This window comes from Nelumbo lutea, chromosome 1 (assembly GCF_056320005.1).
Source record: "Nelumbo lutea isolate HS-2025 chromosome 1, American lotus-T2T, whole genome shotgun sequence".
Lineage (NCBI taxonomy): Eukaryota > Viridiplantae > Streptophyta > Magnoliopsida > Proteales > Nelumbonaceae > Nelumbo > Nelumbo lutea.
In genome coordinates, this window is record NC_142684.1 from 172,937,722 (window position 1) to 172,956,703 (window position 18,982).

Sequence of the window (18,982 nt, forward strand, 5' to 3'; positions counted from 1 at the left end):
GAAAGAGCTAACAATTGTATTTGAGGCTGCCTTTGTGGGGTAGATTTTTTTTTCCCCTTTCTTGGATATGATGTATATTTGTTAGTTGGCTGGTCTCAGTTTAGATGATTCTATGCTTCTTGTATCTTATAAAGCTTGCTTGATCTGTTAGTATTAAAAAAAACAATGCATTAATGCAGGTGCCGGTTTCCCCACATGACAAAAGACACTAGTTGAAAAAACAGTCCACTTGATGTATGGAACTAATTGAGATTAGGTGCAAGCCAGAAAATAAACAAACAAGAGAGGAAGAAGAGAGAGAGAGCTAGCGGCAATGAGGGTTAGAGAGTAAGAGGTTCGAACATAACCTCCCTCTAACACACTAAACATTTTATTAAGAAGTTAATCTTTGAAATATTACAGAGAGGCCCTTGAGTGGGCAAGAAAATACAAAAAAACAGAACATTACAGAGTATGAGCCCAGAATAAGGCCCATTATAGAGGGAAACATAACATAACATGAAATGACAGTCTATGCTCTTTCCCGAATAAAGTGTCTATCAACCTCAATATGTTTGGTTCTATCATGTTGTACCGGGTTATGAGCAATGTTGATGGCAGCCTGATTATCACAGTACAACATCATGGGCTTGTCATGATCAATCCCAAGTTCTTCCATTAAGGACCTTAGCCACAACAATTCCGAGACTCCATGTGCCATGGCTCTATACTCTGCTTTTGTGGAGGATCGGGCCACAACTGGATATTTCTTACTCCTCCAAGAGACAACATTACCAACCACCAGACTGCAATACCATGAAGTAGATCTTCTATCATCAATATTTCCAGCCTAATCAGCATTAGTATAGGCTTCAAGTTTCAGATGACCATGCTTGGTAAATAGAATCCCTTTTCCTGGAGAGCCTTTCAGATAGCACAAATCCGTTCTGCTGCTGCCATATGAGTATCTCTAGGAGCATGCATGAATTGGCTAATGCAACTGACAGCATATGCAATATCTAGCCTAGTCATGCACAGGTACAGAAGCTTCCCAAGAAGTCTTTGAAAGACCCCTTTGTCTTCCAACAAAGTTCCATCCAAAGCTGAAAGTTTGCGACTCATATCAATGGGAGTTGCAGCAGGTCTTGCACCCATTTTTCTAGTTTCAGACAACAAATCAATGACATATTTCCTCTGGGAAATAAGAATCCCATCCTTGGATTTAGCAACTTCTATGCCAAGGAAGTATCTCAACTCCCCCAGATCCTTAGTCTCAAATTCTGTACGGAGGAAAGACTTAAGGGCCAGAATGCCTGAGGCATCATCACCAGTCACTATAATGTCATCAACATACACAATGAGATACACTGTTAGAGATCCACTTTTCACAAAAAGAGTATAATCTGACTGTGTCTGAACATAGCCGAATTTAACAAGTGCAGCTCTAAATCTCTCAAACCAGGCTCTAGGAGATTGTTTGAGGCCATAAAGTGATTTCTTCAATTTACATACCTTTTCTTGCATATCTTTCCCATACATTCTTAGAGGAAGACACATGTAGACCTCCTCATGTAAGTCACCATTCAGAAATGCATTCTTTACATCTATCTGATAGAGAGGGGCAAAAGTCTCTAGGTAGTCAATCCCATGTCTGTGTGTAGCCTTTTGCAACAAGTCTGGCCTTGTACCTCTCAATAGTCTCATCAGCCCTGTATTTAATGTTAAAAACCCACTTGCACCCAACTGGATCCTTCCCTTCAGGCAAATCCACCACCTCCCAAGTACCATTTTCGTGTAGAGCATCCATTTCAGTCTTCATGGCATCTCTCCATTCTGGAATCCCAAGAGCTTCTGATACAGACCTAGGAATGGGGTTAGAAGCAATTGAAGAGAGGTAAGCAAAGTATGAAGGAGAAAGTAGGTCATAAGAAAGGTGTCTGGAAATGTAGTGTGCAGTGCACTTCCGCTTTCCTTTCCTAACAGGAATGGGGACATCAAGATTGGGGAAGGATGATTCCAAGGGGGCTCAAGCAGTACCTGTTATCTCATCTGTGATTGGGAATGTATGAGCCTCATTTGTTGTAAGGGAAACTACTTGCTCATTCCTAGATCTCTGCCTTTGATACACTTTGGGATTATGGGTTGGACAAGGAGGTAAAGAAATAGGGGCACTAGGACAAGAGGAATGAAGTGGTTGATCCTTCTTTGATTCATTTGGTGAGGATACAGGTTTGTCAAGAGACTCAACTGGGACAGGAAGAGGAAGAGCAAAAACTTGTGACAGACTCTCCCCCGGTTGACAATGTCCTTCCTGAGAGGAACCATAAAAAGGAGAAAATTCATCAAAGGTAACATCCATAGAGACATGTTGGGTGCTGGTCTTTGTATCAAAACAACAATAACCCTTTTGTGTGGGGGAGTAACCAAGGAAGATGCATTTGTGGGCTTTTGGTTCAAACTTATGTCTCTGCACACTTGGAATGTGAACATAACAGGTACAACCAAACACACAAAGAGGAATTGGGAAGAGATCCTTGTCTGGATGAAGAAGACTGAGGGGGGATTTAAATCCTAAAACCCTAGATGGCATACGGTTTATGAGATAGGTAGCAGTAAGTACAGCATCACCCCAAAATTTTGTGGGAACTTGTGAGGCAAACAAAAGGCTCCTTGCAACTTCAACAATATGTCTATTTTTCCTCTTAGCAACTCCATTTTGTTCAGGGGTTCTAACACAGGAGCTTTGGTGAATAACCCCCATGTCAGAAAGATACAAGGATAAACTCTTCTCAAAATATTCTTTTGCATTGTCAGATCTGAAAACCTTAATTTTGGTATCAAATTGAATTAGAACAAGCTCATGAAATTGCCTCACAAGTCTTGGGACTTCATCCCAGGATTTCATTAAGTATATACAAGTGAATCTAGAAAAGTCATCAATAAACAGGATAAAATATCTGTAACCCCCCATAGAGGATAAGTGGTAAGGCCCCCACACATCAGAGTGCACAATATGAAAAGGAAAAGATCTTTTATTGCTCACAGGGTAATTGTTTCTACAATGCTTTGACAACTAACATGACTCACAATTGAGACTGGACACACCGACTCCCTTAAACAGTTTGGGAAGTAAATGACTTAAAGCAGAAAAAGGTAAATGACCTAACCGACAATGACTCAACATAATTTGACTGATAGATTCTGAAGAAGTAGAACCAAAAGCAACATTCTTGGGATGATCAAAGCATTGGCCAGGGGTGTCGAGCAAGTATATTCCATTCGCTTCATGACTACTCCTCCCAATCACCTTCCGAGACTTCAGGTCCTGAAACACATAGTGAGAAGGGAAAAAAGTTACATAACAATTTCAATGACTTGGTCAAGCTACTTACAGATAATAAGTTGGTATTTAATTTGGGTACATGAAGAGTGGAAGATAAGAGTAAGGAGTCTGTATGCTTGACAGTTCCCTTGCTAGAAATAAGGGCAAGAGAACCATTAGCTAAGGTGATTTTGTCACGACTAGGAAGCAAATCATATGAAACAAACAAAGTGGAAAGGTTGGTCATGTGATCAAAAGTACCTGAGTCTATGATCCAAAGGGTCTTGGGATTACCTGAGGTGGATGCATGGTTAGCAGAAGCCCTTATACCTGAGTGAGCAAATGCGGTGGTGGCTGGACTTCCAAAAGGGTTGGATGATGAAGTTACACCTTCAAGCTGGCTGATCATCTTTCCAAATTTCTCATATTCAGCTTTCATGGCTGCCAATTGTCTACTGGGAGACTCAACCTCTGTATCTGTACTTGTGGCTACATGTGCACTTTCTGTTTTTCTACTATCAATCTTCTTCTGGAATCGGATAGGGACTAAACTGGGATGCAATTTCCAGCACTTGTCCTTGGTGTGTTTTGGCTTCTTGCAATATTCACACACCACCTCCTTATTTCCTGTGCCACTGGAAGTTCCCATATTTGCAAAATGATCATTGATACTGACTCCTTGAACCTGCACTTGCCTCCTACTTTCTTCACTGCTGACCAAAGCATATGCTTGAGGCAATGAAACATCTTCCTTGGACAAAATGTTTTGCTTTGTGATGTCATATTCAGAATTCAGCTTTGTCAAGAACTCAAATATCCTATTCCTTTCAACCAAATTCCTATATGTTTCAGCATCCTTTGGGGTATCCCATGTCACAGCCTCTATCAAATCAATCTCTTGCCATAGAGATTTCAGGGTTGAGAAGTATACTGCAAGTGACTTCTCCCCTGCCTTAGATTCTTCACATCACTTCTCAGTTTGTAGGCTCTGGCAACATTCAACTTTTGGGAGTAAGTTTCTGCAACACTATCCCAGATTTCTTTAGTCGAGTTCATCCATAGATAATGTTGACTAATCTGTGGCTGCATTGAGTTCACAAGCCACCCAATCATTGTGTAGTTTTCTTGCACCCATTTCTTATATGATGAATCATCCTCTGGAGGAGCTTTCTTGCTCCCAGAATTAAAACCCCATTTTCCTCTGCTACAAATATGGATTTCCATTGATTGTTACCAAGCCAAGTAGTTGGTCCCATCAGTTTAACTGTAGTTACAGCCAACATAGAATTGGCTGGGGTTCCCAAAGTCTATCCATATTCATCAGCATTCTTGTTTTCAAAGTTTGAGAAATCCATCATGTAAAGGCTCCAATTAGGATTTTAATAAGATTTCCAAAGTATTGGGGTCTTGATGAGCTTAGTTTGAGCTGAATAGGCAACAATAACCGGCTCACAGAATCAGTTCAATCTTGATAACTGTGACAGTCCAGCTCGGTGGTAGCTCTTTCTATACTATTTCAGCCTTCAAAGGACAACCAACAAACCCCCAATCACAAGGTATTTCAGGTCCCCAACAACCGTTGTCCCAAAGAGAAGAAAAAAGGTCACAGTCCTTAAGAGACCTTTTGTCAAACACTCGGTGTGCAGTAATTAACAACCTACTGTTAACTAGAAGAAACCACTTCAAAGTGTTATGTATAGGTCCAAGAGGAGGTTGGGATGAAGATGAGACTAGTACCACTTAGTTTAAATCAGTTCCAGCAGCTTGGCAGTCCAATAACAGTCGAACAACTCTTCCAAAATAACCCAGAAATCCCTGAGTCGAATCAGTCCAGCAACAATGGGCCAAATGGAGAAGGGGTTTGAATGCTTTAACAGTCCTCCCAAACAACAAAAATAACCCAGCAAAGAACTGAGAAAAACTCACAGTAAGAGAATCTCTGATTTGAACTTCAAACCAGGCCAAACCCTTGCTCTCTGAGATAACTTCGAAATCCTTTTCTCTGATTTCAAATCAGGTTGAACACCTTGCTCTCTGATTCTTCTTGGTCACAGAACCCTTCTCCAAGTGTGTAGAGACTTGGGCACCCTCCAATGACCTCCAAGAACCAGGTGAATGATTGTAAACTTTCAACCCTAGAACCTCCTCATGCAGTTGGCTGAACTAGAACCACATGAGGGACACACCAAGCAATGGCCTGCTCTGATACCAAGTTGAAAAACAGTCCACTTGAAGTATGGAACTGATTGAGATTAGATGCAAACCAGAAAATAAACAAACAAGAGAGGAAGAAGAGAGAGAAAGAGAGCTGGCGACAATGAGGGTTAGAGAGTAAGAGGTTCGAACATAACCTCCCTCTAACACTCTAAGCATTTTATTAAGAAGTTAATCTTTGAAATATTACAGAGGCCCTTGAGTGGGCAAGAAAATACAAAAAAACATTACATTACAGAGTATGGGTCTAGAATAAGGCCCATTACAGAGGGAAACATAACATAACATGAAATGACAGTCTATGGGCCATTTGGCCCATCTCCTCTACAACATTAAACTGAAAATCGACATATTAAACTTGTTTGAAAACAAATTTGTTGGACATTCTTTGGTCTACTTTCTGGAATTTGATTTCTTTTTCTGAAAACAGGAAGTTTTTCTTTATTTGTTTTTTTATGGCATTATGACCATGGTTTTTTTGAAGGATTGTGTTTTATAGGCATTAAATGCTAAGAAAATGAAGTTTCCATGGAAAACATTTGCTGGTACTAGTTTCTCTTAAACTTGATAGGGCCCTAAATTCTATAGTTCGCTGCCTTTATTCTAATTTGTTGTTAATTTATTCAATGAGTGATGCAATGGGAGAATGTTGCAATTTCAATGTCGATGGACATTTTGCTATGTAGAGATGGAGAAATTTCAGATATATTTTGCTAATTTGCTAAGATATTTGTAAAATTAAAAAAAACATGAAAATTTTCTGAAAACATGGAATTAGTTAATTAACCTTCATGGAATTGTCTAAAAACATAGAATTGCACATTAAGGCTTGAAAGCCATTGAAAATCATTGTATAAATCAAATAGGATAAATTTAAGAGACTTAATAGATGTCTTTCTCTTTGTGTCCCTTTTAATTTTCAGCCATTTTCTCTTCATAATTTATGTCATTTACCATTATGACTTTTTTCTTTTTTCTTTTTTTCTGTATGTTTTGGTAGATTAGATTGAGAATACTCTTTTTGCATTTTCTTTTTCCTTTTGAATTATATTGACTTGGTAAGTGAATCATATAAAAAATAGTAAGCCCAATTATCCAATCACCAATTCCCCATTGGTTCTTTCAGGAAAGTATTTAGAAAATATGATGATTTTAATGAAACATTGATTTTTTAATAATAATCTAAAACTTTAAACCTCAAATATATAGTCTAACGATGAAATTTAAAACATTGCTGCCATATGGGAAAATATTGGAGATATTAAAAAAAGATTCCCAAAAAGTTTTGTATCACCACCTGGCAAAATGGGGATATTTCACCAATTATTGCTCATATTGCAAAACATGAATGGGAGATGATTTGAGGGGCTAAGTTCTTTGGTCTAGTTTTTTGTTCTAGGGTTGGTTTACTATCTTGTCATTTTGCTAGTGGTATGTATTGTGGGACAACTTAGCTACTTCGTGTTGCATTCTTACTTTTTTTTTGGTAATTGTATCCTATTGTTCTAGTTACTGATTGTTTGGTGGGCCTGTTAAGATGGGGCAAACAAACTCTGGTTTTTTGGATGGTAGCTCTCGACTACCTGTTTGATTTCTGCCTGCAGTACATTTTTTCTCCATCCTCTTCAGCCTTGTGTACTTGTTTTTTTCTCTGTCAGTGGTTTTTGACAACAGAAGTGGATGAACTTAATGATTTATGGTATTGTTTTTTAGTGAATTAAGTTATTGAGGAGGTTATGAACTCCTTAATGGCTGAAGCTGAAATTGGGTTGATTACCATATCCTAAATACTTTATTATTTTATTGACAAAAAGACAAAGTGATAAGTCAATCAATTCAGCCACTTCATCTGTTATAAAAAGGCCGCTTAATAAATTTTTATCTTACCAGTATAAAACGTTTTTCTTAACTAGAATTCGTAAATTCACTTATTTTCGTGCTTGGGATGTTGCTGCTCTTGCATGATTTATGCTTATTAGCTTCATTAAGCATTCAAGAAGTGTTTTTTTTTTTACTATGCAAATGTATTTTTGACTTTTTCCTGTAACCATCTAGTGGCTCTCTTTTTAACTTTCAGTGTCTACTCTGGGACAGTAGCTGGTGCTCGAGAAGCATTTTTTTATGGTATACCATCTTTGGCCATATCATATGACTGGTACGCAAAACATGTATATTTGGCAGAAATTACTATATCATCATCATCATCATCATCCAAGCCTTATCCCAACTATATGGAGATGGATACATGAATCCTGTTTCACCATTCCTTTCTGTTTAATGCCATATCCGTTGTTAAACTATGATCACTTAAATCATTTTTTACTACTTACCCATGTCCTTTTTGGTCTACCCCTAGCCCTTCTAACCCCTTCAACTTGCAACTGATCACTTCTTATGGGTGTTGTTAACGGTTTTCTATGCACATATGACTAAACCATCTTAGTCTACTTTCTCTCATTTTATTTCCTATTGGTATTTGGAACTACTTCTAGGTTCCTTAACTTCATTTCTGACCCTACCCTTTCTAGTTTTTCCACTTATTCATCTCAGCATACACATTTCTGCCACAATCATTATTTTGGACATGTTGTTTCTTGACTGCCCAACACTCAGCTCCATACAACTTAGCTGGCTTTACAACCGTTTATAGAATTTTACTTGTAGTCTAAGTGGTATTCACCTATCACATAACACCTAGACAATAGAAAGTATTAAATGGCTTTAACACCTAAACAATAGAAAAAAAGCAAAATAATTTCTCTCTTTGTGTTCAAATTTGTGAGCATTTACTCATACTCAATGATACCCTATTGCATAAAAATATCCAGTTCTTTTGGTTCAGTGTACTTATTATGGTCCCATTAACCATATTACTGCAATGCCAGCTTTGGATTTGAAAATCTCGAGGTCATAAAAAAGAATGTTGAAGGAGATTTAACAGTTAAGAACTGGCTCAAAAATGTTGTTCAAATTCTATGGCAATGCAGAAACATTATGATGGAAATATGAGTGTTGAAAGTGGATTTGGTTGTCATAATTGGGATTTTGGTTTTTGAAGGGGACTGGGGTGATGAAACTGCTTGCCTATCAGAGCTTTTACTTCTTATTGAGAGAGTTTGCCTAGAACCTCCAAAATTGGATAGAAGAATTTGGTGCCCAAGTCCTAAAGTTTTTTTTTTTTTTCTTTCTTGTGCCTCTTTCTTAAATGCACTTTGCTAATCTCCCTCCCCCCCGACCCTTTCCTTGTAAAGAATTCTGGTGTCAGCCGATTCCCCCTAAAATTAAGGCTTTTTGTTGGGAAGTAGTGTATGGGAAAATTAACACTCTGGATATTGACACACTCTTTGTAAATCTGATGGTGAATCTTGTTACCATTTACTAGTTTCTTGCTCCTTAACTGCAGAGATTTGGAACTGGTTCTTTTCTTTGTTTGGGTGTAGGTGGAATGTGCCAATGGAGATTAAGATGCTGTTTGGTTCATCAACTTTTTCTTGGCCAAAGAGAAGGGGGAAGCTTAATGTGGAGATGTATTAGAGCAGTAGTAATTTGGACCTTGTGGGAAGAAAGAAATGCTAGGATCTTCCAAGAGGAGAGAAGTAAACAAGTTATAGATTGTGTAATGAATAAAGTTATACATTGACCACTAACTTGATCTGTTTAGACAGTACTCCTTTGATGGCATTTGGAGGAACTGGTACTCGATCTCTTCAAGTTCAGTGCAGAAGGTTAAAACAAGGTTGGCTTGGATACCTCCATTTGAATATTTCTTGAAACTTAATTTTGATGGATGTAGTCAAGGCAACCCAGGTCCTTTTGGATTTGGAGGGGTCATGAGAGATAAGGAAGGAAATCTAATAGCACTCCATTCAGCACCGTTGGGGAATGGAGACTTGTTGAAAGCTGAGCTGTATGCAGTATTACAAGGTGTCCAGATAGCAAAAGGGATGAATGTGGGGAACCTGGTGATAGAAGGGGACTCCAAGGTGGTGGTGGGCTGGATCAAGAATCCAGATTCAGTGATATGGTGCTACAGAGATGAAATGAAGAAGTTCAAATGGCTAACACAATGTATGAATCTGGTTGTACAATGGGTGGGGTGGGAAGCTAATTGTTTGGCTGATTCTTTAGCCAAGCAAGGGGTAATGAGGGATCAATTGTTTTGGGCATAGTTGTAAATCTCTTGTTGCTTTTTCTTTAAGTGTGAGGCTGCACTTCATGCCTCTCCTTGGGATGCTTGTAACTGTTACTTATTATTTATGATATCAATGAAATTTAAACAAAAATAAAATGGATATGCAGATCAGCAAATGGTTTGGCTGGTCTATGGAATAAAAAGCGGTCGGCAGAGGACATATCTTTTGGAGAACATTGGGAAACCTGTAATAGATAGGGAAGGCGGCAGTAGTGAGCATATGATGGGGAATGATTTCCTTCCTTGTAAATGTCATATTCTTTTATTTATTTTAATAAAGTTTCAGTTCCAATAAAAGTTCTGATTAGGATAGGTGCAGCTGTTTTTTATAGATAGATTTTAATTAAACAAAGGGAAGAAATAAGTGGAAAAAGATCACTGATAAAATGTCAAATTTCTAGAGATGTCAGAAATCATAGAGCTGTATAATAAAATATTGGAATTTTTTTTGATAAATAAAATTTCGTTAAGAAATTCATTATCAACAAAATAAAGACTGTTACAAGCATCCCAACGGGCAGCGCAGTGCACATCACCCTTTAAAGGAAAAGGACAACACAAAAATCATAAATGGGCCCAAGACAACTAATCCTTAGTTACTCCTTGTTTGGCTAAGCAATCAACAAATGAATTAGCATCCCTTCCCACCCGTTGTATGATTAAATTCATATATTGTGTTGCCCATTTGAATTTCTTCAAGTCATTTCTATAGCACCATATCACTAAATTGAAGGGAAGAGAGATCCATCAAATGGATGGCCGAACCATGCAGGGTGGTTGGGCGAAATTTCAAAAATTTTCTTCATTCTGGGAATTGTATGCCCTGATTTATAAAAATTGCATTTTTCAAGGTTTGTTCTTGAAACAAACTGGACCAGATTTGTAACTGAAAGGAGGGAGGGACATACCTGATACGGAATCTACAAACGTAGCTCCCAACGTAGGTGTTCATGCCCAAAGAGGTCACCAATCCTGCCTCCGTTGAAGATGACACAGCTTGAGATGAAGCAGGACCAGCAAAGCAGTTCCTTAACAAGAACTGCCATCCTTTAGCAATGATCACGCAAGGGAGTGTGAGCACAACTTCAGATCTAATTTTTCTAGCAAAAATCAGAAATAAGATCAAATCTTGATCAATCCAAGACTCTGGAGATCGAACAGGGTAGGGCGGCAAGAACAGAGGAAAGAACTGGATACAACAAAAGTGTAAAACTGTAGCGGTTCGCCCTCTATTTATAGCCTCTCTGGATCAGCTTCCTAATCCTATTAGGAAAGGGTTCTTTGATCTAAATCTTTATTTGGATATGAACTCTTAAGTGGATAAGACTTATCTTATCCTCTTGCTGATCTAGATACAGATCTAAACTCATATTCACTCATATTTAATTAATCAAAATTAACCAAGTTTCTAAATGGGCTTTAGGCCCATTAAGTTATCAGGCTCACTTCCCTTTTAATTTGTTGGCTAGCTGGGCTCTCTTTGTGTGGTGTGGGACCCTAACATTGATCTCCACGAAAGCCATATGGGTTCAGCCTTGCCTCTGTTACAAGGCCTGGCTGAATTCACTGCTGAAGACAGTGAACCCCTGAGCCCATCAGTATGGGCTCTTAGTAGGCCCAACATTTACACTAAATGATCCTTGGGTCCAGCCACCTTATGAAGGCCCAAGGACTATGCACTTAAGTGAGATTAGCTCATCGGGTATAAACCCTAAATGGTCTTACACTTAACCTCTTAGCCCTTAATGATCAAACACTGCCCGGCAAGAGAGGACCTCTCCCTCGGCTACAAGGTACAGTGTCACGCTCTCTGCTTAGGATGGATCCCGAGAATTAAAACCTTTTGCAAACATTTTTTTAATAAAACATAATATATGTATATCTATATATAAATATATTATGCAAAACAAATATCAAACACGTTTGAAATCAATTGTTGGCAGTTTAGGTTTCCATAAGAGAGATTGCTATTCCCGATCATTCACTTTGTCCGACAAAGGGGCTGATTGTATCACTATGATCTCCCACTCAAATGAATTCTCAGACTACCCCAACATACCCAGGTTTTGACCCCCGTTAAGGATCTCACTGATTGGCATGTCAAAGACAGCCTAATCCAACACCTAGTGCAGTACCATAATCGAGTCTAGGGGTTAGGTGTAATTTTCTAGTTTTGCCCATCTGTTTCCAAAGTCTAGGGCATAACTGGAAAATGGTCCGGTTTTGAGTTTCAAGCAAACCCACATTACATGTGCTTCGGGTCTCACTTTGGCAGCTGAGACAAGCCACCCCAACTGACTTGGCAGCACATTAGTGTCAGTCTTGGCATGATAAACCTCCCTAGGTCTATCCAACGGTTGTGAACATTCTAAATTAACATGAGTCTCATAAGTGTCCAGTTTAAGGGTATTACACAGAAACACACCAAATATAACATGACTCAACTTGGAAGGTGAGTTTGCCATTGGCCCCTTAATTACCTCGGTTTGCCATTGGGTGATAACCCTCGGAAAGGTTAGTTTTGGGTTCCGATTGTGGAGATGTTTGAAAAGAAATTAGCAACTTGGAAGAAAAATTATTTCTCTTGGAGGGAGAATCACTCTAATCAGGTCTACTTTAGTTAACCTTTCTGTTTACTTTTTGTCAAACTTCAAGATTCCGACAAAGGGGGCTAGTAGATTAGAAAAACTAATGAGAGATTTTCTCTGGGAGCTGGGGGAGGAGAAGAAGGACCATAGGGTGGGGTGGGAGATGGTTTGTAGAAGTACGAGGGAGGGAGGTTTGGGTATCGGGAACATGATGAATAGGAACTTGGCTCTTCTGGTGAAATTGCTTTGGAGGTTCTCATTGGAGAAGGACAAACTTTGGGTGAAGATAATGGGAAGTATTTATGGGGTTGCAGCAAATGGATGGGATTCTGGGATTCTGGCAAGGAGTACAAGAGCATCTCCTTGGAAAGCTATTCTACCTTTGTTTTGTCCATGGATCAGGTATGACTTGCACTCAGGCAATCTCATTATTTTTTGGGAACATGTTTGGATTGGGGACTCCATCCTAAAAGACCAATTCTCAAGCCTTTTTGCCCTTTCCACTTTTAAAAATGAATTGGTGTCTTCATTCATTGTTCTTTCTAATTCTATTTCTGGGGTTGGTTGGAACTTGGACCTGCGAAGAGATATCAGGGACAGAGAGCTTGATGGTATCGTATCACTGTTATCCATTCTTGAAGGGGTGATCCTAGAGCCAACAAAGGTAGATAGTAGAATTTGGAGTTTCTATTGGCTCTTTCTTTAGTGCTCTCACACTTGTGCCTCTTTCTTTAGTGCTCTCACACTTTCTTCTTCTTCTGGCTTGTCTTTCCTTGTTAAAGAGGTGTGGTGTCATCCCATACCTCCTAAGGTTGGGTGTTTCTATTGGGAAGCCTTTCTGGAAAGAGTTAACACGATAGATTTACTTCAAAGAAAAAGACCCAATAGTTTTTGTTTTCACTGGTGTGTCCTCTGTAAAGCTAATGGTGAGTCTGGATATCACTTACTAATCTCCTGTCAGTTCACTAACATCATTTCGGAGTGGTGTACTTCTTTGTTTGGGTGCAGGTGTACCCCTCCTTCAAATGTGCAAAGCCTATTCACATTTATGCCCTTTCAGCCAACAAAAAGGGCCAAGTTTATGTGGAGGTGTAAGAGGGCTGTAGTCTGTTGGACTATTTGGGAGGAGAGAAATTCATGAATATTTACAGATAAGGAGAGAAGTTTAGAAGCAATACTGGAGGTCATCCACATTAGGGTTATACACTAGCTGAAAACCTTGGCTTTGTTCGCAGAATTCTTAGTTGATGAGCTGCAAAGAAAGTGGAAGGAGATAGCAGAACTTGTTCCAATGAGGAAGGCCTCAAATGTTTGTTGGATCCCCCCACCCCATGACTTTGTTAAACTGAACTTTGATGGTAGCAGCTTGGGCAATCCAGGGCCATCCGGAATAGGAGTAATAAGAAATGAACAAGGGAAGCTGTTAGCTATGTATTCTGGACCAGTTGGGATGGGGGATTCTTTGAGAGCTGAGATTCTTGCAGCTCTTGTAGCGGTACAAAGAATCAAGGATATGCATATTAACAAGCCGATCATGGAAGGAGATTCTTAAGTGGTGGTAAACTGGGTGAAAGAGGATAGTCTTAGACTTTGAAGTTACAGTAATGAAAAGAGGAAATTCAAGTGGCTAACAAAGGACATGGAAATCCAATACAAATGGGTAAAAAGAAGTGTGAACTCTGTGGCTGATGGTCTAGCTAGACAAGGGGTGAACAAACATTCAATTTTTTGGGCTGTCTTGTAATTTTTGTTCTTTTGATGTTTAATGGTTGTTCTTGGGAGCTAAGATTGTTTAGCCCCCTTCCCCATTAATTTTCTCATATTTTTAATATTAATTCAATCCACAGTTATTGGTTAAAAAAATAAAATAAAATAACATGAATCAATTATGTACTATAATCTAGACGTTCCCTTTACCAATAATCTCTCGCAGTACATGGTACTTCCTCTTGATGTGCTTCGACTTCGAGTGGACTCGGGGCTCCTTAGCCCGAGCAATGGCTCCAGACCTCCAGTGTTGTCACACAACAGTGGAATGCGTGATATGGTAGGATTCCAAATTTTAGGATGAACAACTTCATCCATTAGGCAGCCTCACTTACGGCAATGTTTTTGGCTTGGGTCGTGAACTATTTTTTTTACTACACAGGACTCCATCGTAAAGATGTAACCAGATGTAGACTTTCTATCATCTGGGTCTGACTAAAAGTCGGTATCAATATACCCGACGATCTGTAGTGAACTACCATCAAATACCAGACAAAACTCTTTTGTCCTTCGAAGGTATTTAAGTATGTTTTTCATAGCTGTCCTGTCTTGGGTTTGATTGGTATCTACTTACCACACTCACTACCTGAGCAATGTCTGGCCGAGTGCGCAACATGGCATACATGATGCTTCCTACGGCTGAGGCATAGGGAACCTCTCTCATGCCCTCAATCTCCTTGGGAGTCTTGGGAGACATACCCTTGGAGAGAGTGACTCCGTGTCTGAAAGGGACAAATCCCTTCTTGGAGTTCTCCATGCTGTATCATTTGACAATCTTGTCAATCTTAGCGGACTGGGATAATTCTATTATCCTTTTCGATCTATCTCTATAGAGTCGAAGTCCCAAGATGTAGGAGGCTTCTCCAAGATCTTTCATGGAGAATTGCTACAAGAGCCATACCTTCACCATAGTTGACATTTCTACATCATTAGCAATGAGTAGAATGTCATTTACATACAGAACCAAGAAGGTAACCTCATCTCCCACTGTCTTCTTGTAAACACAGGGCTCATCCGGATTTTGCTCAAAGTCAAATTGTTTAATAGTAGACTCAAATCGGATGTTCTAACTCTTAGAAACTTGCTTAAGTCCATAAATGGATCGGTTAAGTTTACACACCATGTGTTCCTGACCTGTAGTAATGAAACCTTGCGGTTGCTACATGTAGATAAGTTCAGTAAGATCTCCATTGAAGAACGTGGTTTTGACATTCATTTGCCAAATCTCATAGTCATAGTGTACTACTACAGCTGGTAGGATCCTTATGGATTTAAGCATGGCCACTGGCGAAAATGTTTCCTCATAATCGTTTCCCTCTTTCCGATTGTACCCTTTTGCTACAAGACGGACTTTATAGGTCTCAATCTTTCCATTAGGGCCCTTATTCCTCTTGTAGATCCATTTGCAACCAATTGCTTTTACCACAAGGGGTGGGTCTACGAGAGTCTAGATCTTGTTGGTTTCCATCGAGTTCATCTCGACTTTCATGGCATCTACCCACTTCAAGTAATCTATGTCCATCATAGCATCTGTATAAGTCAGGGGATCTTCCTCATTGATCGTGGTTTCCGTCAAGTAACTTTCTTGATCATAACCGTAACGAACTGGAGGCCTAGAATCCCGGGTTGATCTTCTAGGTTGGGTATTATTTAGAGCCTGTGGGACATCTCCCACTACCCTTGAGCTCTCCTCATCAAGAACTATTTCTTGACGAAGATTGCTAAGGATATAATCTTCCTCCAAGGAGTAGGCATTCTGACTTTTAAACACCTTTTGCTCCTTTGGGTCATAGAATAGGTAACCTACAGAGCTTTTGGGGTAACCTACAAATAGGCAACGACTGGTCTTGGATTCCAATTTGTCAGCACTTGTTCTTTTAACATGTGGCGGACAACTCCAAATCTTCAAGTGTCTTACACTTGGTTTCTTGTCGGTCCATAGCTCATAGGGAGTCTTAGGAACGGATTTGGTTGGAACCCGGTTCAGTACATATATCGCAGTCTCCAATGCGTATCCCCAAAATGATATAGGTAATTATGAGTGGACGAGAAGTGAACATACCATATCCAATAGAGTCCGATTTCACCTCTCCGATACATTGTTTAATTGTGGTGTAGCAAGAGAAGCTAGTTATGATACAATCTCCTTTTCCTTTTAGTAATCCCTAAATTCGTTGGAGAGATATTCACCTCCTCGATCTGATCGAAGGGATTTGATTTGTCTCCCAAACTGTTTTTCAACCTTTTGTCTGAACTCTTTGACTTTTCAAAGGATTCAGACTTATGTCTCATTAGGTACACGTAACCATACCGAGAATAGACATTGGTAAATGTTATGAAACAAACGTATTGGTTACATGTCCTAACATTCATGGGACCACATATATCAGTATGTATAAGGTCAAGTGTGCTTGTAGATCTTTCAGGCTTTCCCGTAAATGGCCGTTTCATCATCTTACCCTGAAGGCAAGGTTCACAAGTTGGAAGATCTTCTACAGTTAGAAAATCCAAAAGACAGTCATTTACCAATCTTGTGATACGATCTATATTGATATGGCCAAGTCGGTAATGCCACAGGCACGTAGTATCACGTGCTCTTTTCTTGGGGATTATTTTTCGATGTAGTTTCGGTAACATTTGTTTCCAAAGAAGGATGAAGGACATAGAGACCATTCTCTAGCTCTCCATAGGTGAGGAATTTGTTATTCAGTTTAATAGTAATAATATTATTGAACGAAATGGAATAACCATTCTAACTCAACTTTGAAACTGAAATCAAATTTCTTCTTAATGTTGGTACATAAAAACAATCTTTAAGTACAATAATGCATTCTCTTAAAAATAACTCTACAATCCCTATAGTTGTAGCTGCAACTGTTGCAGGAGTCCCCAAGTAAAGTACCACTTTTCCATCACTCAGCCTTCTGCTTGTCTTGAACCCCTGCAATGTGTTACATGCATGAGTAGAAGCCCCAGAGTCAATACACCAGGATGCAGAAATAACCAACAAATTGGTTTCTATGACTAAGGATTCGAAATTACCTTGCTTCTTGGTCTTCAGATATTGAGGACAAATCCTCTTCTAGTGGCCAGTATGCTTGTAGAAATGACAGGCATTTGATGTCTCGTCCTTCTTTTGCTTTTTAGGTTTGCCATCTTTCTTCTGAGGCTTCTTCTTAGCCTTCCTCTTTTTCTTGCCCGATTTGCCACCTTCAACAAGCATGGTTATTGGCCTGTCCTTTATCAGTTCTTCAGCCCTCTACAACATATTGTTGAGTTTCTGAAGGAACCTTTAGCTTATTCATGTTATAGTTCATGATAAACTAATTGAAGGAGGGAGGCAAAGAGTTTAAGACGACATAAATTTTGGTGTCATCATCTAGCCTAGATCCGAAAGTCTCTAGTTCATTGATGTAGCTTATCATCTTGAGATAATGGTCATGAACCTGTTGGTTCTCAGACATCTATGTGGTCATAAATAGCTTTAGTACCTTTTGTCGAGTAGAACGATTCTGCTCTTCCTACATGGTCCTCAGACTACCCATGGTATCTTTGGACACTTCGATCTTATCGAACTGTCTTTGTATCGGATTGTCTAAGGAGGCTATGATATTACACCGGGAAAGGGAGTTCTTCTCCCATTCTTGATATTCCTTCTTACAAGCCTTAGAAGCCTTATCACCCGGATGTTTCAGTGTAGGGTTTTTGGCTACCTTGTCCAATTTCTGGGATGTCAGCACTAGCATAAGGTTACGGAACCAGTCAACATAGTTGGGTCCTTTAAGCTTGTTATCATCCAATAGTTTGGCGAATTGTCAATTTTCCATTTATAATAAAAGGCAAATATTAGTCTATGACCTACAAATTGATTCATGTTATTTACACTTTATCTATGTTCCATTTCCATTTCTTCGTCTCTGAGATTTTCCTCCTATCTTAGTGACGGAGACACGGTTATGTCTCTGGAAATGTGAGAAATCACATAGGTGCATGGAACCAACTATTTCAGCTGCAAAGCCCTACCACTTTTTGTGAAAGATCATATCCAATCATCTTATGAGCTTTCCCTTTGGCATTTGTCAAACAAGGTTCATTGTCATTTTAGGTTAAACCTTTCTGTCTAGTAAGTGCTGATTCGTAATATTTGTGGACCCCAAGGTACCGTGAGAAAGTCTTCCATTTTAGGATAGGCTCCTCCTACATCGGTCTATGATGTCCCTATCATCTTATGAATCAATCAAATAGATTGAATCAGCAAATGGATAGCCCAATTTTATGGTGCATCTTCTTATTACTAAGACAACCCATTTTCATGCTAATGACGGAAGGCCTATAGAGAATCATCAAACCAAGTGGCTCCCACTGACTTTCTTAAAGTCAGATTCAAAAAACGGGCTAGGGTTCCACACGGTTCCTCTTGGGGAGAAAGCTGATATGGGGTCCATTGAGAAGGGAGATCATCCAATGATTATGGACATCATGGCAATGATGTGCATTCAGCCATGATGTACGTAGAGAGCCACTAACGATTAAACATGGGCCAAGTGCTTATGGTCCATGTATGAAGCACATCACACATCACATACATCCACATGCATGGAATTGATCCAATCAATTAAATAAACTGTAAAACCCTAATTAATTAAAGTTAACACATTATCAGTCCATTAAGGCCCATGTATTATCATATAATACCATCTAGGTATATGGGCTAAACTGCAAAAGCCAGTTCGGCCCATATAGCTGTAATGCTGAAAGTGGGCTGATTCTGCTTTAACTTAGAAAAACAGGGTTTTATAGGTGTAGGTCAAATTGAATCATGTGATGGGCCATCAAACCTTTGGTCCGTGGGGCTGAGAACAGACCCCATCAAACCATGGGTTCAGTCCAACCAACTTGGACCAAACTAGGTCAAATCGG

At 39.3% G+C, this 18,982-nt stretch overlaps 1 protein-coding gene across 4 annotated transcripts in view; it reads left to right on the forward strand.

Annotated features, from left to right (window-relative positions):
- LOC148879245 (Survival protein SurE-like phosphatase/nucleotidase) overlaps positions 1-18,982 on the forward strand; it is a 122,071-nt gene that overhangs the window by 37,125 nt on the left and 65,964 nt on the right. For 2 of the 4 annotated variants that reach the window (XM_088960718.1, XM_088960716.1), the window contains exon 5: positions 7,593-7,670. The exons of the other annotated variants lie outside the window; for them this stretch is intronic. In XM_088960718.1, coding sequence (XP_088816844.1) covers positions 7,593-7,670 — 78 coding nt within the window. The remainder of the gene's footprint in view (positions 1-7,592; positions 7,671-18,982) is intronic. 4 annotated transcript variants of the gene reach the window in all.